General features: G+C 41.6%; 1 protein-coding gene across 1 annotated transcript in view; it reads right to left on the reverse strand.

Moving 5' to 3' along the window:
- The window catches only part of LOC129173866 (ephrin type-A receptor 4-like), a 43,254-nt gene extending 20,912 nt beyond the window's left edge, over nt 1-22,342 (reverse strand). Inside the window, exons 1-5 of the mRNA XM_054765135.1 lie at nt 22,076-22,342; nt 20,818-20,885; nt 15,004-15,201; nt 14,677-14,787; nt 12,900-13,254 (exon numbers count right to left, since the gene is read on the reverse strand). Of these exons, the coding sequence (XP_054621110.1) occupies nt 12,900-13,254; nt 14,677-14,787; nt 15,004-15,201; nt 20,818-20,885; nt 22,076-22,232 (889 nt within the window). The 5' untranslated portion in view covers nt 22,233-22,342. The remainder of the gene's footprint in view (nt 1-12,899; nt 13,255-14,676; nt 14,788-15,003; nt 15,202-20,817; nt 20,886-22,075) is intronic.
- Between the last annotated feature and the right edge of the window lie 1,060 nt (nt 22,343-23,402).

The raw sequence follows: 23,402 nt of genomic DNA on the forward strand, positions 1-23,402 counted from the left end.
ACTTGATTACTGGACTCGAAGGTAACTGTTTAGAGATTTCAACAGTCAGAAAGGTACATGGACCCGCCTCAGCTGTAAGCGACAAGGGTTACAAAAGCAGCACCTTACAAAAGCCATTATACCCCAAAAGGTAAGCATTGTGCTGTTTTTGTAGTGTTAAGGAGCAACCTTTGGGCTCCTGGTTCTGGTTCTATTACATTGGTTTGGTTTGTCTTTGCCCTATAGAGGACAGCTCCCCTGGACAACTCAAATATATCACTTGGGTGTGCTATCAGTCTCCCGGAGCAACGACAGTCCAGCCTGAAGGCAGTATAATCAAAAGTGACTGAGGTCAAGTGACCCTTAACCCTTTATACAGTCCCTTTTGTCTTCCATATTGAGCAGTCAGAAAGGGCAGACGATAAGATAACCGACACAAGGGAAACATCATCGCACTGCTGGATCTAAAGGACAGCATCAGAGATTGATGAAGCTTTAAAAAAAGAGAGACATTTTGAAGATGCTTTTAGTCAACACTACTGAAATGCATTAAAATCCAAATGCAGTGTTGGCAGCCCACACGAACATAAGTGACATTTACAGAAGAGAAGATATGCATAAAGAGAGGAGGGTTTCCCTCCTGTGTACTGGAGTTTGCACATTGACAATGCAACAATGCAATAAATGAGAGCGTAATTATTCCACTTGACATCCACTGGTGAAGCCAAAAAGATAGGCGAGCACGGATGCAAAGGGGCAATCTTCCCCTCTTTAATTCCTGAAGGAGAATCATCCATTTGTTTCCTTTGCAATCATTCACCTTCTTTTTCATCATCACTCTGTATTCATCTCTCCTGGTGCTCAACTCCCTCACAATTCCAAAAGGCATGGAGACATCCCGGTGGGAGTGGGAAGAGATGTGTGGAGAATGTGTGTGTTGGAGTGTTTCAGCGTGCTTTATGACATGCTCATGAGTGGATGAGAGGGAGGAAGTCTCCTCTGTAATCGACTCACACCGACCATCCTGTCCCATCTGTGTGAGCCTCCATAGATTTGCCCTTTCACACACTCGCTCGCCCTCCCTTTCAGACTTTTCACCAGCTCCTCATTCGCTTCCTGCGCGCTTCCTCTACGTCCTCCACTTATCCCGCCTTGTATCGCTGAGTGGATCTAAACGTATCGCGGCTCTGCCCGTACACCAAACAACGACGGAATCACCTCCAAATTTAAACAAGCCGATAGCAAATGAGCAGAATGCAGAATACAAGACAAGTAATGAGAGAAAAGAAATGAGGAAAGAATCTGAGCTGCAAAGGATTTGAGGGTTGATTACAGTGCTCAACAAGGCTCTGCCAGGGGGGTAGCACACAGCACACATCACAGTGCCTTTGTCTCTGTCCCACCCAATCACATATCCCTTTCTCCAGCACTGAGGTCAGGATGAGGGAAGAAGGGAAAGAAAAGAAAGCACTTGGAGCCGTAAACTTCCTTCAGCACCCTCTCATGTCTCCATTCTTTCTGTTGTCTGTCGGCTTTTTTGTGGCTTTACCAGCGCTTTCAAAGTGTTTCAGGGGAGGGGGAGCAGGGAAGGGGCTTGACCTGGAATAGGAGCTCATGTGGACGTTGTTAACCCAATGTGAACCCTTTGCTACTGAGAGCTGCTCTGCAACCGGCATACAAACCCGATACATGGTAATCACATGGTACATCCTATATCTTTAGGGAAATAATGGCTTGTAACTCGGGGTGTCACAAGGCCAGACGATACACGATATTGGGTTCACGAGAACGAGACGAGGTGATAATTTAACATTGCCTTTTAGAAAACTACAATGACAAAATATAAGAATGGAAAAACACTTCTTTTTTAAAATTTAACTGAGCCATTAAACCATGCAGGTACATTTTGGTATGTTTTAGAACTGTTCATGAACCTAACAGTTAAGCGTGATGCTTTTTACTGTTGAACCTCTTTACACAAATTGAAACAAAAACAAAACTAACAAAAGCTGCTGCTGCTAATCATTTATGTTGACTTGTAGTTATGTAAAGACAAATGCAAAACAGATTGCAGTAGATTAGTTTTATTTAAAGAACTGCAGTTTCCATAATTCTTAGAGTGCGGAACCAGAAAGGCGCACATCTCATGTTTTGATATAGGTGATACACAGTGATCATGTTTTGATCCGACAAATCTCAAGTTTGATCAAATGTAGAATTACGACAGTGTCTGCTTGGACATTAACACAACGGCAGCTGTTGAATTCTGATGAACAAAAGCAGCCACAGGTGCGAGCAAACACGTAATGTTGGGAACACTGAGTGCAGGTTGGATTGCAAGGTTTATAGTGTGCTCAAGGCACTTAATATGTGGTTCCAATCCTTCCTCTCGCACTGCCACTTCCATATAAGGTCTATTATCTTTCAGAGTAAAGATGCCATAGTTCATAGTCCAATATTCCTGGCTGTCCTGTGACTCCAAAACAGTTTTTCTCCTTAACAAAAAATATCGTCATGTTTGAATCTTGGAACACCTCTACTTGTAACTGGCTGATATGGTAAAAAGTACTACTTTTCGACCCTCGACAGTGGGGTTTTAGAGCTTTAGGAACATACACTGTGGAGGTTGGATAGGGCTGAGGTCAGGGTTCTCAGGTTTTCCCCACATCAAACTCTTCCAACATGCCTTTACGCTTTGTGCATTCATGTTAGAACAGAAACTTGTTTTCCCCAAACTGTTCCCACAAAGTTGGTATCAAACGGCTATCCAGCTCCTATTGGCTGTTGAATTAAATTAATATGGGGATAATTACAGTACGGGGAGTTAACAAGCTCACCAGCAACTCTTGTAAAGTTAAATAAAAACTTCCTGAATATTTTCAGCCTTCATCTTAGCGTGCTTCCCTGCAGCAAAACAAGACAGAATGGAATTCTTACTCTCTCTCACAATCACACACACAGACGACACACACACACACTACTAGCTAGCAAAGCTGCCGCTTGTGTTTACTCCGCTCTTAACGTAACGTTATTGTAGTAGTAGTAGTAGTTATTGTAGTATTGTAGTAGTAGTGCTTGGCGTGCTTCCCGCTATTAAAACAAGTAAATTTAGTTTTTCACGCGCTCTCAATCACACACATGCTTTTACTATCATGGACTGTTTGGCTTCTTTCAAGTAATTCTAATGTTTTCTGCGGTTACCTTGACATGTGTGTTTCAGGATGTTCTGTACACGAGAAAACTTTCCTCTCAGTGTGTATGTGTGAGGACATCGGCCGCTTCAGATTGGCTCTGCCACTAACGCGTGCTGTGGCTTGCTTAACCAATCAGATGGCGCCGTGGTGGAGCAATGCTGGAGATAGAAGTCGTAGCCAGCAGGAGAGAGAAAGTGAGGCGCGGCCGCATCTGAGCCGAAATAAAGCAGTTTTAAATTGATTTATTCATATCGGCCCGTCGGATTTAAATAAAGGCAGAAACTGATAAACGTCAAAATTCCAAATATTGGCCCCGGTTATCGGCCCGGCCCAAGTTCAGAACTCAACATGGAACAAAAATGATACGGCTTATCTACAACATTTTTTCCTCTTTAATTTAATGTCTTTTAAAAAGTGAGCTTGAGCTGACCTTACCATCATTGTCTCCACACTCTAGCTGCCATATAGCCACTTGTTCTATAGTGCCATGTTCACAACAAGTAACCTCGTTTTTTATACTAAAAATGTTTCGGTTTTCGTGACGCAGTCTCGATTCCGGCCACGAATTGCTTTAATTATCTTTTATGTGTGTATCGGTGCTTTCTTCATAGAACACACACAGAAACAATGAACAACTCTCTATCTGTCTCCTTCCTTTCTCTAATAAGAACAGTGTGCCGTATGCTGGTGAGGCGTTCGAGAGCACTGCGTTTTTCTGTATGTTAGATGAATCTGCGCATATTTAAATGAAATACGAAAGTTGCAAGTTTGATAACACTAGTGAGATTTCGCAAAGTGAGGAAGTGATGATAAAATTTGGAATGACGCTAAGATTTCCCAGATAAAAAAAGGTGAGGAGAAAGACAGGGATGGGGGGAGCTCGGAGAGATGAAGACATGCACGAGAAGGTGCCCTTTGATTACTATCAGCATTGTTCACATTTGCATATGCATTCTTCTTCCTGCTAAAGTGCAAATGCAGCTTGTTGCAAATTCGGCTAAGAGCCTCATCTGCACACTGTATGCGTGGATGTGTGTGTGTGTGCGTGCGTGAGGGGGGTTTGTATGTGTGTGTGTATTCTCCTTGAACCCATGTTATCTGTCAACAAAGCCTTGTTCCCACCCAGCAGAGGGTTTAGGTGTAGGAAGTACCCCACGCTGCTCCGTATCTGACACCTGTCTGCGTGATGGATGGATGGATGGAGGAAGGGACATATTGATGGATGGATGGACAGACAGATTGATAGACCCTCACTTAAGAGGGAGGGACACTGTTAATCACAGGGGTCATGCCCTGTTAATTAAAACCTATAGAATGCCTGAGGAAGGACATGATTGTTATCATTTCTCTACTGCGTGCCTTCATTTAAATAAAAAAATGAGCCTGTCTTACAAAGCTTGGTGATAAATCCGGCTCATATCTTACGTTAAAGCCTGAGGAATGTGTTCCCGACATGCCACAGTGAGTTTTCTAAATTTAAACACACTAAACTGCTAGTTGGAAGAGAAATGTGTGCGCTGCCCAAAGCCCACAGTGCCAACATTAGCATGTGAAAGCAGGCCTTACAACAATGACCCCTCCCCCCCACCCACCACCACCACCACCACCGAAAAGCCTCCCTCTCACCCGTCACACAAAGATCACCCTCCAACAGTACCCTCCACCTCCCATGACCATGGATCAGGGAGTTCGGAAAGCGAAAGGGGATAATGAGAGGACGGAGCGAGTGCAGCTTGTTGCGATGCCAGAGAACTACAGAAGGACTGGCAACACTCCTCTACATTAACCTGGGAGAGTGACACAATAGGACACACACTCGAGTGGGCACACACACACACACACATTGATTGGTATGGAAGAATCCAAGCAATTACCCTCATCTGGCTTGCTATTAACAATCACTGGTGCCATTCCAGTCTCTCCTTACTGCTTTGGCACCTGCCATACTGTATGTACACAACATACACACTGTTCTCCTACCACACTTTGCTAACACACACTTATGCAAGCGTCACTGGGCAGTTATCCAGAGTTTGCACGCACAGAAACCAAATCAGTAATCCAACCCCATCTTGAGCCCAAAATGCAATGCAATAATTAAAAGGGTGTCGCTCAATACAGCATTCTTTTCCATCATTTGCTCACTCTGGCCCCTTTTAGAGGCAGTTTACATGGTGCAATTGCAGGACGCGCACATGGTTTGGGTGATACATGCAAATTGTAGCAACGTAATGAAACAAAATTTCAGAATGTATGGACCATGCCGAACAGCCAATATTCCAAATTTGGAAAGCCTGTTTAAATGTAAATGTTGGGACCTACCCTGTCCTGTTTTAAAGCAATGTTGCTGTCCACCCAGATGCTGGCGCTGATGTCAGCCCATTTCACACAAGGTGAACCTTTTCCTGTGTCCCTGTTCTATGTCAACAACACCGACACAACAGCTGAACTTCACTTCTCCCCCCCTGTTGCAATGAAAGCAACTGTCTCTGTCTGAGAAGTACTGCGTACGTTGCACCGTATGCTGTCACGGATGTCAGTCGACGTCAAATGATCTGATAACAGAATTTTGTGCCCATTTGTGAACTGCCCAGAAAAAAAAAGAGATTGGCTGATATGTCTCTGATGCATTAATTTTGCGGGATCTCGATGTGACAGAGGCATCATGCACCAACTGTCTGATTCCTGGATGCTGACTATTTGAATATTTGCAAGATTCTGTGTGAAAGGCAAATGCAGCTTATTGCCAGATCTGTGAGATGTCTGATGCTGCTATTTTGCGAGATCTCTGTGTAAAAACAGGCTCCTGTCATTCTGTCCTCTCACTCCTTTTTCTCTGTGCTCGTCCAAATGCTTTCTGCTGTCAGTGAGACACTGCAGGTGTGCTGGAAAGAAGCACAAGCATGAAATCTGTCCCGATGCCGAGGATTGGGAATGCAGACTGTACACAAAGAAGCATTCCAAGCCTCCCAGGCAGTGAGCGGCCCCGGGCAGCATCAGTAAGCCAAAAGCAAGGAGGTGGAGGGGAACACACACAAGAGTGAGACAAAAAGCAGTAGGCTCCGCTTTCACACTTGAGCCAGTCCCATTTCCAATTCTCTCTGTTGTTTCTCCTGCGCTCGCCTCGCGTCTCTCCGCCTTCGTTTCCGATCGTTTCAGACGGATCGCAGCTGTCAAACTTTTGACGACTTCATCTAGCTCGGTCGCGACCCTGCGCCGTGTCTGTATGGGAGTGTGTGTGCGGCTGTCAGTCAAGAACGTTTGACGTCTTCATCGAGTTCAGTCGTGACCTCTGTCTTAACCAGGGGTGTAGAAAAGCGGGGGAGTTCCTGCACTCTTGTGTTTCTCAACTCGTCCCCTTTGCACCCGATGACGACCCCGGACGCCCCCTTCGACGGGGGAGGGGCAGCTCTGCCTTCTGCTGTCACTGGCCCTTTTTCAATCTCCATATCTCTCCATTCAACATCTAATCCCTTCTTCCTTTCGACAGCTCCTCTTCTTATACCTCCCCCATGCATGTCACCTGTGTCAACAGTGAAAATGAGCGTTTAGCATTTCACCACATTGGTTGAGGCTCCTCTTGTTTCAGGAATCAAGTCTGGGAATAGGAGGTTTTGAATTGCTTGTTGCATTAGCATTCCATAAACATACATGTAAATTAAATCCAGAGGATCCAACCTTGGCTATTGCGCCAGGGAGTGTATTGAATTCTGTAAAACTGATCTGAAAATACATCTAATGCTTAAAGAAAATGCCATTATATGCATGTGTGATAAACATGAAGCTTCAGTGGTGAAGTTATTAGCTTAGAATTGCACGACAGCAACAAAGTAAAAATAAATGTGCTCCATGAAGAAACCCACTTCTATATATACGAGGTGTGAAAAAACAACAAATTATGGATTTTTTTTTTTTGCAGGAACCTTTCTGGTTGGGGATCAGCAGTGTTCTTAATATGTCTCATGGAATTCCTGCAAATGTTTTATACGAGATACTGTTTCAAATGTTTTTTCTACTTGATTGTGCATAACATTGCACAATGCTGACTTTTTGCCATGATCATAATTGGCATCTTTTACTTGCTTAAGCAGGCTCAATACCCCAAGTATACGTAATAGTGAGTCCCGCCACAACGCATAGTGTAGTGCTAAAAATGATATTTTTTGTCACAAAAATCTTACATGCAGTCACAATGTCAAAGCTAGTAACAGTAATTCCAAGCCATTACTTTTTTCCTACAAAATAAATGTGAGAGCTTGTTGCAGACAGTAAATACCTGTATAGTGTGTATCAATAATATGTGCTTATGTGAATGTGTATTTCATGTTTCAAGACACAAGAATGTGTATTTCATGTTTCATGTTTATTTTAATTGTGGATCATTTCAAATATGCTTTGTTTTATATCGAAAAAATTACACATAAAAATGATTGATCACAAAAAAAGATGCATCGAGATGCATTGATAATCGTTATACTGTATCATCACATCGCAGGCCTCGAAATTGTAATCGCATCGAATCGTGAAGTGGCCAGAGATTCCACCCCTAATAGCTAAACAAGCATACATAACCAAAATCGCCCATAAGCGTTTCGGAGGCACACAGCGTTTGGCCAATGATGGAATCAGAGATAGTGCATGTAAACAGGGACTTCACATAGAAGTGTGAAAAATGGAGACAATCTGACTGTTTCAGTGCATGTAAACATACTGAGTGACACAAAGTAGACTAGATGGTTTGGCAATATTCCACCTGAGTTAGTAGTAACAGAGCCTGGAATAGGGCTGTGTAGATGTTACATGCCGGAATGAGGGTTGTGTTGTGAAAGTATCTGGAATCCTGTGTGTGCTGTACGACAGCACACACAGTTAGGGGGAATATTCTGCCTTTGTTGCATTCCGTGTGAGGGCCACAGCGAATAACTGCTTTATCTACTGTTATGACTCTAATTTTGACCTCTTTGACCTCTGTGTGAAAGAGACAATACAGTATATTTTCAGTGTTTACCCCCACTTTCAGGCTACAAACCATCATTGTAATGGTGTTAAGAACAGCCAAAACAACACTGTTTTTATCCAAGTGTAGTGTTGCTTAGTTGGGTATCTACAAAACAAACCACTCCAGTTCCCTGTGCTTTGAGAAAGCGAGTAGCAGCTCGTGAAAGAACTGGTGGATCAGTGTCACACAACACGCTGTGCTAGAAGTACACTTCAAGTAGCAGGTGTCTTTCAGCCCGTCTCTTACTCTGACAAAGTGCAGGCGCGTGAGTGGAGAAAATCCAGAAACCTTTTGACCTTGACAACGGGTGGGAAGAGAGAACGTCTAAACCTCCTCTCCAAGCTCCCGCCCTCCCTCTGCTCTCCTCCCCTCATTCCCTCGCCGCATCATTTCTTTCAAACTTAAAATGGGAGAAGGCGCCCGTCAGGCACTGCGGGGTCAGAGGCTTCACTGCGGCGCCATTTGCTATTCACATGCACTTTGATGGATTTCCAGCGAGGCGAGCTGAGGCCGGCCAGAGAGCTGACAGGCGGCGAGAGGGAAAAAGGCAGGAAGAGAGACGAGCGCGGCCGACAGATAGATGGCACTTCACATCTGCTCCCGGTTCAACAGAGTCAAGGGTCTCCTCTAAATCTCGCTGAGGAGAAACATCTTTCAGACCTCAAGCTCCACCCTGCAAACCTCTTCCCTCCTTTGAGAGGAAACAAGCGGGGTGAAGGTCTTAAAGAACATTTGTCACACACACAAATTTGGCTACTGCTCATCTTATTGTGAAGAGAGGAAAAAAGCCGTTTCCACTCCATGCATTGCCAACTGGCACCAACTGCAATTCTCCCTTTATGTCCTTGTTTTTCTTTCCCTCTTCTTTTAAACTTTAAATTATGGCTCTGTTTGTTATACAATTAGCCTACTGGGATAGGCTTCATAAATAAAATAGAGGGAGCAGACCAGTGAGAGGCTCCCCCATATCCCTCTGATGGTCTCCGTCCATCTGTGTGGAAGTAAACAAGGGGAGGGACACCAAGTTGTATAAATGTCTCCACATAAGACGTTTTTGTCCGACGCACACAAACGCGCAGATTTAAGTCGTCCTCGCCACACCAGTCCCTTCCACGTCATCCACGCCTCATGTATGCTGGTGAGAGGTGCGAACAGCTTGCATATTTGCTACTGTAAAGTTCAGAGCACACTTGTACGTGACACTTTTTGTCCAGATGGCCGGACACAATGAAACCTAACAACTCGGAGTGCGCAGGAAATTCAGCATTTTAGAGCAGGATTTACCAAACTATTCTTTCTCAAGACACAAATTAGAACGACGACCCACAGTTAAAAAAATACATCAAATATAAATACATAAACATTCATTTTCATCTTCGGCAACGAATTGAGTGCAGTTGCATAGTTGTATCGCTGGGTTGTCACATGCAGTTGCAGTCGTCACCGGCTCAAACAGATGGGGAGCAAACTAGCGTATTCTACAGTGGACGTCTCTTGAAGGAGTGAGCAAAAATGCCTCATACGTGTGCTGTTCTCCCATGTGGAAATCATTCCAAATAGGGATTTTCGGGAAAGTTACTACTAAGATAAAGACATCATAAAAGGGACACAATTTTAGAAAACAGCCAAATAACGCAGAGAAAGGTGGCTGCTGAACCTGTATCTCCGGTCGAGTGGAGCTGAGTCTGAACATGCGGTAGTTTGACTGACAACAAGCAAAATTTATACTAAAACCAAAGTAAAAATATTGTTTGAAATTGAAAATGCTCATGAAAATGAGAAAAGCAGAACGAATTACCTAACAACACAAACTATAGATCTGTTATTTCCTCATACCGCTTCATGTAAATGCTCCAACTGTGTAGGTGCCCAATTACAGTGGAGCCTTGGTTAACATCTGCCCCGATTAGCTTGTTTTTTGGTTAACGTCGAAAATTGACGCTACAATTTTGCCTCTGTTTGCATGCACTCTCCGGTTGTCATGTTATTAATACACTGCGTGAGTCCGTCTGTATTCTTAATGTATGTGGTCTATGATGTCATCAGCCGCTGACTCTAAAAACACAAAACATGTTTTTATAGGTTTATAATTATAGTTTTACATGCACAAAACAATTCTAAATGCATATAAACGACAAATGAAAGGACTAAATGAACATTGAAGGTTATTTTTACCTTCACTGAAGACATGGCTGTTCCCAAAGACACGATGTGGCAGCAAGACACCACACGGACACCATCTTCCTGTTTTCTCAAATTCAATAGTGTTTTTAATCAAAATGCTGGCTTTCTTTGGCTCCATTTTGGGTTATAGTATTAAGGTGAGAAACACTATCGAAATCAAGAAACAACCTGTGTCAAAACAGAAAGGTGGTGTCCGTGTGGTGTCTCACTGCCACATCGTGTCTTTGGGGACAGCACATCAAGAATAACGGCTTCAATGAAGGTAAATATAACCTTAGATGTTTATTTATTTATTTATTTATTTATTTATTTATTTATCCCTTTCATTCATCATTTATATTTATTTATATGTGCATGGCTCAGATCAAGGGTACCCTTTGCTGTCTTCAACTTCACTTGAGTAGTATTTGAAATTGTTGTTCTAACAATGTGTACTATCCCTATCACTCTGACGTTTATAGAGGAGGAAGCTTACCAAACCATAAATTAAGCCTGTTCATGTTTTTATTTTGCGCTAGCACGGCTATGTTGTAAAAAAAAAGTGTCTATATTCCTTGTCATGGCTCTCCGACCAGAAATGGACTCACAGGACCAATTGGGGGGGTAAGTCACTGTTGGTGTAGTATACTGCTGATGGGGATGTCATACAACTTCATGTCAAAAAATCCGAACTATCCCTTTAACACGAGACTACGACAACACACACCTTCACCTGTTTGAAATAAATATTTCTAGAAATAAACTGGTGTTCTGGCACAGCAATACAGTCTATTAGCAAAAATTGACCGCCTAGTTTAACTGCAGGCTACTGTGAATCAACTGGCCAGGTTTCCAACAAAGTATTTATTAGTAATAGTCCATACGCTACACCCGCATGGAAAAAGCAGCGCGGTGAAACCATGAAGGCCACATACAAGAATGTATTCATGCAGACTGACTTGGTGTAAGAACTAAGGCTACAACTTCAGATTATTTTCTTGGTCAATTAATGTGAAACTTATTGTTTTGATGAATTGAGTAATCAGTCCAGATTGATAGAGATAGACGGACCAAATCAATAAAAAACAAACACAAACAGTTTGTGGTTCGGTGTGCAACATATCAGAACAGAGGCAAAAATGTCGATCACTGTAGGGTGTGAATATCTTGTTTTGCTTAAAACACAAAGACAATATGTCTGCTTTAATGGATGATGAAGGAAATAAAAACATATTCCCAGTTGACAGGCACATTTTACATTAAAAACGGTTCATCTAATATAAAATAAATAGTTGTCAATTCATTGGATAATCTATTAATAATCGATTCACCAATCGTTGCAGCTCTAGTAGGAACCCTCATAGACATGTCTAAAGTGCTAGTTTCATCGGCTACATTCACTATGTCTAACGCGCAAGATAACCTTTTCCTGCTGTTTGATCAGCTTCTTTTCAGCTATTTGGAGTCTTTATGCAACACACCATGCACACTCACAAAAATGGAGCAAATAATTTCAACGGCAAGCACCATCAATCTGCCAAACATTGTACAAAGATACAGTTTGTATGTGGCCATACTGAATGTTTATCTCATTCCAGAAGTGAAGCGGACTGCCTCTTTTCAAACATGCTAAGCTAACCTCAATTATATTTAAGGGCAAAATTTGTAGTTTTTACTGTGTGATAGTAAACTGAGCTTATCACAAAATGCCAGAAAAAATGATCCCAAAAATCCCCCATAAAGTTTATTGAGGTGTAGGGTAGCCTATTCTCTGAGGAGAGGCTCACGATGCCTCACTTGAAAACCCATCCTTGAAAGATTCTAATATTTTATTGAAATCCTTTCCTTGTAGAGGATGAGAAAAGCTTTAGTGCAATGTTTGTTCAGTAAATATAAAGTTAAAAGCGGAGAACAGTTGTTTTAATAGCCCATTTCTTTCAACCACAAAAAAGTGTTGCAATGAATTCAAATTAATTTGAATTATTTTTCCTTTTGTAGGGGATGAGATAAGACTTGCTGCGCTGTTTGTGTAGTAAATATGACACTACAGCTGGAATATGGTTGAAAACACATAAAAGCAGTCCAGCAGCAATGAAATAATTTGTTTGTTAACACATCTTGAAGGGGGGGTGACAAAGGTGTGTTGCTATGTTTGTGTAATAAATAGAAAATTGTTGGTTGGTTTAATATCTTGTTTGTTTAAAATCTAACTGGGAGAAAGAAAGAAAAAGAGTGGGAGAATGTGTCAATATGTTAATAATGCACGGTAATATATACAGTATGTATGTCGTTGTCAACATGTACAGTATATTTTGTGTCAAAGCGAGCGCCAAGCTGGCTGTTTACAGTTTTGATGATCGGAATTATGTCAAATATGTTTTAGAATTAACTTGTAAACAGTGGAGTAATAACCATTGCTGACATTAGTGATTCATCTACATGTAGACTTGTCAGTATACTGTGTAATGAAAGTGTGAAAAGAGCAGCTGAATTAATGCGCCTTATTTGCCGCCAGTCGCTAGAATGACTCAGACCATAACCATAAAAACAAACAAGCCACTTACCTTTGCATGCACTGCCCTTTATTTCGTATCCTGGGTTACAGAGGCATCCGCCAATAGGAACCAGCCACTCTCCATCAGCGCCGCAGTACATTTTAGGTTCTTCTCTCTCCTCTGATTGGTCGACACAGGACCCCCTGACCTCCACTAGGGATGAAGTGTCAGCTCCAGTCACTGTGTCCGGAAAGGTTGCCAGGTTTCGGATCGTCAGGGGGCAGGTTTTGTAGAAAACCCGAACAGACACCAAGGCGATGCAGGCGCCAACATCCTGGAACGCCAAGTAGAAGCCCTTTCTGTTTGTCACCTTTACGTCCCGCACCTCGGTGTTCAGTTTCATGATGCGGTCTCCAACATCCACCTGAATTGCCAAAGAAAGGCTGTTCAACCATTGCTGCTAATCACATTTTTGTCTATTGATTGCTATAAGTGTCAGTGTCAACAACAATGAACCATCCTGATTTGGATCAGCGTGAATGGTCTACTTCACAAAGTCTTCATTAACATTCAAGTATTATTCACTGAGCAGTGTTGAAAATGTAATTTTTAGTTAAGCCTCGTATACAGTATAGCCCAGGCAGGGAGCGTCATTGTTACCGCATGTCCTAACCGTCATTCTGGAAATATTCCAGCTTCGGAGGTAGTACGAGGACAGCGTCTGTGTCAATTGTGAATGTCGGGATGGTGGAACAGGGGTGTGACACTCCTGCCGTGTTGTGTTGAAAGTGATTCTCGCTGTCTTTTTTCATACACTGGCCTGCAGCAACATCCTGGCTTTTGCTGTGTAAAAGCACACAAGAGTTGTGGCCATAGCCCCGCCTTCGCTGGATTCTGTGTAAAACGCTGAATTAATGTTCCATTATACTATGACTGTAAAGCAGCTATTTTGCAGGATCTCTGTGTGAAAGGTACAGTCTACTTTGTGTTTCGCAGAAGATGAAGCAAGATTGTTGTATTGTATTGTATGTACTTTATTTATCCCACAGCGGGGAAATTTACTTGTTACAGCAGCAAGACAAGTAAAGAGAACAGTGTAAAGAAAGCATAGTGTCTACAACATGGCCACGATCACGAGGCCATATCAAATTGTGGGGTTCCACTGTAACTTAAAGTAGTAAAAACTACAAATAAGTATTATTTTAAATTCCGGTGTATAAGCCACACCCACTAAATTTAGAGGAAAAAACTAATTTGCTCATATATAAGCCGCACCGGACTATAAACTGCACACGTCGACGTCATAAAAAGGCATATTGTGGCAAGCACGAGTTTGTGAGCACCAGGCAGCTCTTTATTTGACAGGAGCCAATCTATGAGCCGTGAAAAAACTCACGGCGAGCTTGTCAACCCATTGGAAATTGCAGGAGGCCTTTGATGTAACTGAAGTTAGCTTAGCAGGTTTGAAAAAGGTGTTTTTCTTTATTTTCTACAGCTGCTGCGCCTTTAATCAATGCTTCTTGGTAAAAAGTTGATAAAACAGTCCTAGAGCTGACAAAAATATGCTGAGTTCTTTCTGGACCCATGCCCCACCCCTCCACAAAGTCTCTGGAAATCACTTCCACAGTTGTAATCCTACAAAACAAAGAAATAAAACAAAAACAAAACCCCCACTGGCGGAGGTAATTAGCAAAGACCTAGAAATATTCCTACATGTTCTATCTGAGATAAAAGTGCTTGTTACACAAATAAAAACATTACATCTAAGTGCCGCGGGAGGGTTTTCTCTGAGATAAGAGCAATTTAAAGTGAGCGTAGGCGGGAGGATGAGGAACTCGCTCGTTACCTGAGTGAAGCTCTCGTCGGCCGCCACCGTGTCCACCTTAATGAAGCTGCTCTCTTTGATGAAGTTCTCCTTGTCTTCGTTGGACTCGTGGTAGTACAGATTGAATGTCTCCTGCGAGACAAAAGGGATTTAAAAAAGAGAGAGAATTCTATTTATCTCTGCCAGTGCTCATCTTGCCTCTTTATATGATAATGAGGCAAACTGAGGTAGTAAAATATAATAAATATACATCAGCAGCAAAGAAATCCCATACATCTTTTCATCTAATGCCTTGTTTAGTTTATTTAAAGGTGCCACTCAAACAATACAAATTAGAATTCTTCACACCTTACAAGTGCCAGTCACCCCAGGCAGGCTGTTGCAGTCTCTCAGGGTGAACTTGACCTCCACGTAGACACGCTGAGCACCAGATCTGGGAATCCAGTCCGTCCTCAGCCAGTTGTTCTGATTGGGTTCTAAGACGTTGCACACCTGGTACGTCCTGATGGGGATGTTCTTCTCATCCATGATGCTCACCTCCTCCCACTGCAAATGAACATCCACACATTCATCACAACACTGCATAACAATACAGAACAATCATGGGAGAAATATGCCGCTAAAGTTAGATTAGATTACAATAAATAGAACTTTATTGGGCATGTGCCCTCACGGAAATTAAAATTCCAATAGCACCAAAATTGTATGCATAAAGTTCCCCTAAACATTCGCTGAAAAAAAAGTTCCATTCAGTAAGTGGACTCACATTCAATTACATTCTATGCACATCGCCACTTGTTATCTGAGGTAGGTTTATATAATTTACCTTAGTTAACTTAATTCTTACAGTTGCATGACTGTTACTACTACTACTACTACTACTACTACTACTTCAAAGATTGCCAGTATAGTATAGGTAAAACCAACTCAAGCAAGATCGTAAAATCTAAGAAAAGTACATTAAAAAAAAGTTGTAAAAGTATTTTAATTAAATAAACATAAACATAGCATATAAATAAATATTAGATATAATATATATAATTATAAAGAATATAAAATAATTTATATGAATAAACATAAACATAAGATAAATGAAAGTATATAATTAATATAAGAAATCAGGTCTAAAATACTTCTCTTTGACTAACCAGCTATTTATTCTTACCAGGCACTTTCTATTTTAGACCAATTTTCTTATCTGAAGTAATATGCACGAAAGTCTGAGATATACATCTAAAAAAAATATGCAAAATAAGCTAAATTTGAATCGCCAAAACATCAAATTTCACTGTTCACTGTTGGCCAATTATTTTGTGTGCAAGGAAATAATTGTAAGTGTAATAATAATGTAAGTAACGTATCACAGATTTGAGTACATATTACATAAGATAAACAACTTGGTCTAATATAGTAAGATCATCCATAGCCAAAATAAGTATTTTTCACCTAGTTTTTGCAGTATAAACAAACTTGAGGTTGAGCTGTATGCCAGATTGTGTACTCTTTAGTTTGAAGTCTTTATTTTGAAGTGGAAAAAGTATGTCCGTAACTACCGCTGTTATGATTAATCACTTTATTTTGTCCAAAGCATCTGCTGCCAAGTTGAGATGCCTTGAAATGATGCTGCCAGGGGGAAGGAAACCCAGGAGAAAAACAATGAAATGTGTTTAAAAATAAACCTTGCGAGCATGAAATTGTCTTTTGTTGTGCCGTTTCAAACGCCGGCCCCCTAAAAGCCAAATCATTTTACAAAACATTTCACAACAGTGCCAGCTGGAAAAAAGGTCATTTGGAGATTTCATTTGACCTAATGTTTACCAATACAAAATGTGAACAAAATGTAACTAAAGTACTGGTTTTAAACATTTTAAACCAAAAGAACCTCCACTGGTTCCTCATGATGCATGGTGCTCATAGCTTCATTGACTGTAGCCATTCATTGTTGCATCGCCATTCTGCAGCAGTTGCCATTCCACTTTTTTTTTTTTACAGTCACATTTCCATGCGAGTGAAGCGGGCTCAGCCTTCACTGCACCATCCATCTCAATAGAGGCGGCCACTTGCCTTGTACTGCGACCCCTCAAATGACCGCCGAGGCTCCCAACTCCAAATTGGCTTTTTATTGCCACTGAATAATAATCTGCTCTATGCTTACAACTGAGAGCCACACACACTTAAATGTGCCATGTCCAATGAGGGACAACGCGAGGGAGGGTGCGTGAATGATGGAGAGAGCATGCACACTGGTGGAAAGGGGGGTGCGAAGTGAGGGCGGTGTGCATGGACATGTGTGCAGTGAACCTTGATCGATACGTCATCAGTGCTGATTATGTCAGTTAGCTAATAATGGCTTATAGCGCACATCCATTAATGAATTGATGATTAGAGCAGTGTGAGTGTGTGTGGGTCCGTGTGTGTGTGTGTGAAGGTGGTGTCACACTACAAAATGACAATTTAATTTTTAAATATTAGCTGACATTTTTATTGGCCTCACAATTACAGCATGAGCCCAGCTCGTTATTGTGAGTATGTCATCTCTTCCATTGGGATGCCAGTGGGTCAATCTGGAGGTGCGAGTTTAATCTTCTTTGAGCAAAGAAGTGAAGGGATTTTTTTTTGTGCAGCATGTTCATGTAAAGTATATAGCCGGGCTTTTCAACTCTTCAACAATTAAAGGCGACCTGTTATGCTTTTCCTCTTTTCTGACCTGTAAATGCTGTTACAATGTTGTATTCTCGTGTTAAACGATGCCGTCGCGTCACATAATGAGGTTTGCGCATTTGAAAGTGAGCCCTGAAAGCAGTTTTGGAAGGCTCTGCACGCTGTGTTTTTATTAGTATTTTTTACACAGAGTTCCACTGACGTCAATGCAACCCGGTCTTCCTTATATGGGCATGCCTTACATGGGCATATTTTGTGTAAGTAATCGGACAAAAGGGGTTCGCCAGCTGTCCGGAAGTACTCGGGAGCACTTGGGAGTGTGACCAATCACAGCGGAGTGGGCTTGGCTGGAGGCGTACCTGGAGGAGTGTTGGGGTGGGGTAAATTACACAGACCGTTTGGGCATGAGGCAGGAAACACTGCAGGAAGAGGTGCAGAGTCGGGAAGATCTAGAAAGCTTTCTGTGTGGGTTATCGTGTGTAGCTGCTCTATAGGAGTCCAGAACTCAATGCAAAGGCCTGAAAATTAGTATTATCTTGTCAAAAATACCTTCAATATGGCAGTTGTTGTTTGTTGTTTTCAAGAACCTACGACAAAAACACTATTCAAAGATTATCTATGTAACAGCAGGAGCGCTCTGCTGTTTTTAAAACATACTGAAAAAGCACTACTGTAAGAACACTAGTCAAAGGCCCTTCATATGACAAGAACACTATGCTGTTCTTAGAGATTCCCTGCGAAAAAATCCAGTCCAAGATGTTCTATATAACAGGAGTGCTCTACTGTTTTTAGGGATGCACTGCAAAAAAACCTAGCCAAAGATCTTCTATATGAGTGGAGTGTTCTACTGTTTTTGAGGACCTCCTGCAAAAACACTAGTCAAAGATCCTTTATTTGACAGGAACATTCTGGTGCTTGTGAGCGCCAACTGCAAAAACACTATTCAAAGATTCTTTATACGAGAAGAGCACTCTGCTGTTTTTAAGGACCTACTGTAAAAACACTAGTCAAAGACCATTTAAATACAGGAGCGCTTTGCTGTTTTTAGGGGTGAAAAAATCCAGTCCAAGATGTTCTATATAACAGGAGTGCTCTACTGTTTTTAGGGATGCACTGCAAAAAAGCTAGTCAAAGATCTTCTATATGACAGGTGTGCTCTACTGTTTTTAAGGACCTGCTACAAAAACACTAGTCAAAGATCTTTTATACAACAGGAGCGCTCTGCTGCTTTTAAGGCAAAAACACCAGTCCAGGGGTTGGCAGCCCACGGCTTCAGCCTCCTTGTTGTGGTTCCCTTTCCAACATTTGCAAAAAAAATTTTTAACACTGGAGTGGGGAAAACGCGCATTTTTGAAAATAGTTAAAAATATCTGACTTTCTGTAAGAACATGAATGGCTGAGTTCTGACTGGTGATTGGATGAGCATGAGGAAGGGAGTGGAAGCCGCTGTTTGCCAGCCTGCGTTCTTTGAGACATGACAGACGTCTTCCCCCGGCCCCGCGGTCAGCTAACCCTTAATATATCCCCCCAAAAAATAAACATCTCCGAAGAAAATTGAGTTTTTATTGAGTTTTTAATTCTGCACGGAAAGATTCCTTTGTCTTCTCTGCCAACTATGCTGCCTTATCTTTATGCTTGCTATTTTGCGAGAAACAACAAAAAAGGTTGAAAGATATTTGCAAAACAAAACAAGCACCCATTTTTGGAAAAGCAGTCATTTTATCAGACCTACAGTCTAGCCGGGCTCGAACCGGCGACCGCATTAGTCCACTGATTGATAGTTAAGTCGAGAAGTGTTAGCCAACGGGCTAAAAGTAAAAGGCTGTCAATTGCCGTGCTGCGCATTTTTTAAGGCGCCAGGTAGTGAAGTTTAACCAACGTATTATCACCACCCCACTAGTTGACATCTGTTGCACATGCACACTGCACTTATGTTTGTTGTAATCTGTTGTAACAGGTAAAATTAAGATTCAAACTTATAAAAGTTTATAAACTGTTATGTTAAGCTGTTAGCGGTTAAGGTTGCCGACCCCTGCACTAGTCAAAGATTCTTTAAACGACAAGGGAGCGCTGCTGTTTTTAAGGACCTATTGTAAAAACACTAGCCAAAGACCATTTATATCACATGGGCGCTCTGCTGTTTTTAGGGATGCACTGCAAAAAAAAAATAGTCAAATATCTTCTATATGACAGGAGTGCTCTACTGTTTTGAAGGACCTACTGCAAAAAGACTAGTCAAAGATCCTTGACAGATCCTTGACCCTCGAGATGACCGAAGCGCTCTGCTTTTTTTTTAAAGGATCTATTGTAAACACGCTCGTCACTGATCCTATATATACGACAGGTGCACTTTGCTGTTAAGGATCTACTGCAAAAGCCCTAATCAGACATATAAAAAAAAAAGAGGTGCTCTGATGTTTTAGGACCTATTAAAATGCTAGTAAAACATTGTCTGCATAACTCTGCTGTTTTTAGGTAGCTACTGCAAAAACACTAGTCAAAGACCCTGTATGTGAGAGGAGTGGTCTGCTGTTTTTAGGAATTTGCTGCAAAGTCCTAGTCGCTCCCTTTTCTTCCTAATGTACCGCCACTATTATATGCGATACCTCCGCATCACTTGAAACCTGTTGTACACAATATTACGCATCTTCCACAGATTTTCTACCTCGTCAAAAAGGTCCCATAAAGAGTTGAGCTCCAAGAAATTAAAATTTTATAACCGATATACGACGGCTCATGCTTGGGAGGGTTAATGTGCATCTTAAGAGCATGCGTGCGTGCGTGAACAAGGGCATGAGCACATGCTGCTGGTGCGGTATGCATGTTTTTATGTATGTGGGTGTTTAGAAAGTGGGCTGCGCAGTAAAATGAGGTGCGATGCCTCCTTGTCTCGTCTCATTTGGAGTCTTTGTTAACCGACTGAAAATTGCAGCTGCCAGAGGGAGAAAAGCTTTGCCCCGGCAAAGAGATCCCCTGTGATGTGTATGTGAAGCCAGGGGATGCAGAAAGTGGCAGAGGGGGGACAGAGGGGTTGGGGGTGTGTAATCAAAAGCTCAGTGCTCGCAGACCAAGACCCTGTCAATCAAGTAGTCTGTGAAAGAATGAGCGTATAAAGACCCAAGAAACAAGAGTCAAGTTCACCAATAACTTAAACCAACAACTCAGTGAGAGCATCAATGCACTGTGAAAGTAAAGACAACTTAATATTTTCACAATTCATTCTGGCTAATGCACAGTAGACAGTAAAAAAAAAAAAAGACACCCACCACCAGGCTGCTTTATGCCATTTAGTGTGCCAAACACAATGCCAACTAGCTCATGTTAGCACTTAGGCTGGGTGGACAGCTCATTTCCAAATCTGTGGGATGAATATGTAAAGTTTCCAGACTTGTGTGTGTATGTGCGTGTGCATGTGTGTGTGTGTGTAATGCCCAAAAAGACAGCAGGTTGTCCACAGCATTCAAAAATTAAAAGAAAGACAAATAGACAGATTTCACTCACCCCTCCTTCGGAGGGACTTGCTGCCCATTTCAGCTCTCCTGGCACTGTCCTGGTATCCAGCAGGGTCACTAAAAATGACACACACAGAGTACACCGTGCTTCAATAAAAAATATAAATATATATGTATACAGTATATGCATTTATCAGTGTGGATCCACTAATGACCACTAAGCTTTGAACAAATACGAGGATGTGTTCACATCATTATACCAGCTTCTAATCAGCTTCAATGACAATATACCAGCATACAATTTAAATTAGGTGTAGAGAATTAAGCCAAACAGCACAACATAGACAAAAGTATTGGGACGCCTGGTCGCGAATGGAAGACAATTTGTCACCGCTTTGCAGCTCTTACAGCTTCCACTCCTCTGGGAGTTTTTTTTTGAGTATTTATGTGTGTATCTTTGGGATTTTTTTGTCTATTTGAAAGCTCATAAGTCACTCATGTTAGACCATCAAGATGACAAGGGTGCTCCGCTGCTTTAAAGATGTTCTGCACAATTGCTATAGTCAAAGAGCCTGCATACTATGCCGTTTTTAGAGATGTACATCAAAAACGCTGCTGCTGTTTTAACCATCAGCAACAACTACTCAACATTCATCTGAGTGATAAATGCACTCTGCTGTGTTTAGGGATATACTGCAAAAATGCTAATGAAAGATCCTCAATATGACAAGAGTGCTGTGCTGTTTTTAAGGTTTTACTGCAAGAACGCTAGTGAAAGATCTTCTATAAGACATGCCCATTCCTGTTAGACCTAAGGAAGGACCGAGCTCAAAATATGTGTTCATATAAGATTGAGTTAACATGGTCCACACCAAACTCATCCAAGCAAGCCTTTGCAGTGCTTGTTCTGTGCACATGGGACACAACAAAGTTCTTTGCTCATCCCTTCAAAGTTGGAAGCATAGAATTGTCCAAATGGGTTTGAGAAGATAAAAAAATCAAGTTTATGGGATACCCGGGTGTGTCCCAAACCTTTTGTGTTGGAGGTCTGGTCAGGTCTGTCATATAGAACTGTATGTTACACATCATCAATAGGTCCTTCAGAAGGAAATAATTTAGCCTGCATGGCATCTCACTGTGCTTAAATGAGTATCACCACATCAGAAAAAAAAGACAAATGTCAACTTTTATCCTTCATATAAAAGCGAACCATCCTTGGACGCACACCGGGCGCACACAAGCCAGGTCTTCCTCCCAGCGCCGAAGCCCACATCGCGCACAGTCACGCAGTCTCAGTCTCTCTTTACCTTCATTTGTTGGGTAAATCCTCGTCCTGGTGCTGGAAACTATTGCTATTATCCATATAAACGCCGAGAATATTCGCCCTGCATGTGCAGCCATGTGTGGCGAGGGGAAGCGTCCGTGTTGGCTACTGGCTGTGCGCGCTGGCTGCAGAGGATCCATCCCGTTGGGAAAAGTGTGTGTGAATGAAGACGCCAAGGGTGTGTGTGTGTGGTGGGAGTGAGTTGGATGCAATGGATATCGGGGAGGTCTCTTCCTCGGATGCTTCCCGTAATGGTCATTCAGACTGCATGAGGCAGATGACAGGCACCACTTGGGTAAATAAAGACACTATAGGAAATTATCAGTTTTTTTTTAAACTGTGCAAAAAAGTATTTGTGATTATTTGTATCATAACTTACACGTGTGTAAATTTCTTATCTTTCTCTATATATCTAGTCATTTTTTAATTTAAGAGTGCACCCAATTGCACTATTTATTACGCTTACACACAGTCTAGTGAAGCATTTTATAACATTTATGCATAAACATGCACCGAAATGTGTCATAATTTGCTTTTAAAGGTTTGAAGTGTTTCAATAAATGTGATTACCACCAGGCACAATTAACATGACAAAAGTGCCCCCTGTTGGTGAATGTTGTTCATTGACATTCACAAGTGTCAATCATCTTTACTAGTAGTGTGTTTTTTTAAATCTCTGAAACCGTAATAGAGGTAATAAAATGCTCATCCTAGAATAATATCGCTGAAAGTGAGAGTAGTTGGAGCACAAAAAAAAGAGTGAAAACATGGCGGCGCAAACAAAAAGCAGCCTCGTGACCTGCCCTCCTACACTGTCCCCTGCTCTCAAAAGGATGTGGAGAACATTTTTGGAAGCACAGCATGGAAAAGTAAAAGTTAAACTACAGAGATGTATGTTTTATTCATTTATATTTGACAACTGGTCATTTTTCATTTTCATCCGTGTGTATGTACTATAGTTATGGCAGAATTTGTTAAAAAGTTGCAGAAACATTATGCCATGGAAAGCTAAGATGTCAATTGTTCATGGGATGTTGGATCATGTTCATCTTTAATGCACAAGATGTATCCTTCAACTTTTCTGTATGCATCCCCTGGTAGAAAAAGTTTGGACAGTCCTGCTGTTGATTCGGCTCATATAGTTAGGATACTTTCGAATGGTGCAAAAGATGGAGTTGTCTGTTATACTTCGGTGGTCATTTATTTTTAGTATTTAGCTACTGTCTTGTGTCAAGATAAGATAAAATACTGTCATTTGGGGCCAAACTGTACAGTATATTCACCTTCCCATCTTGTTTTTTGTTTTTACA

This window comes from Dunckerocampus dactyliophorus, chromosome 2 (genome assembly GCF_027744805.1).
Source record: "Dunckerocampus dactyliophorus isolate RoL2022-P2 chromosome 2, RoL_Ddac_1.1, whole genome shotgun sequence".
Classification (NCBI taxonomy): domain Eukaryota; kingdom Metazoa; phylum Chordata; class Actinopteri; order Syngnathiformes; family Syngnathidae; genus Dunckerocampus; species Dunckerocampus dactyliophorus.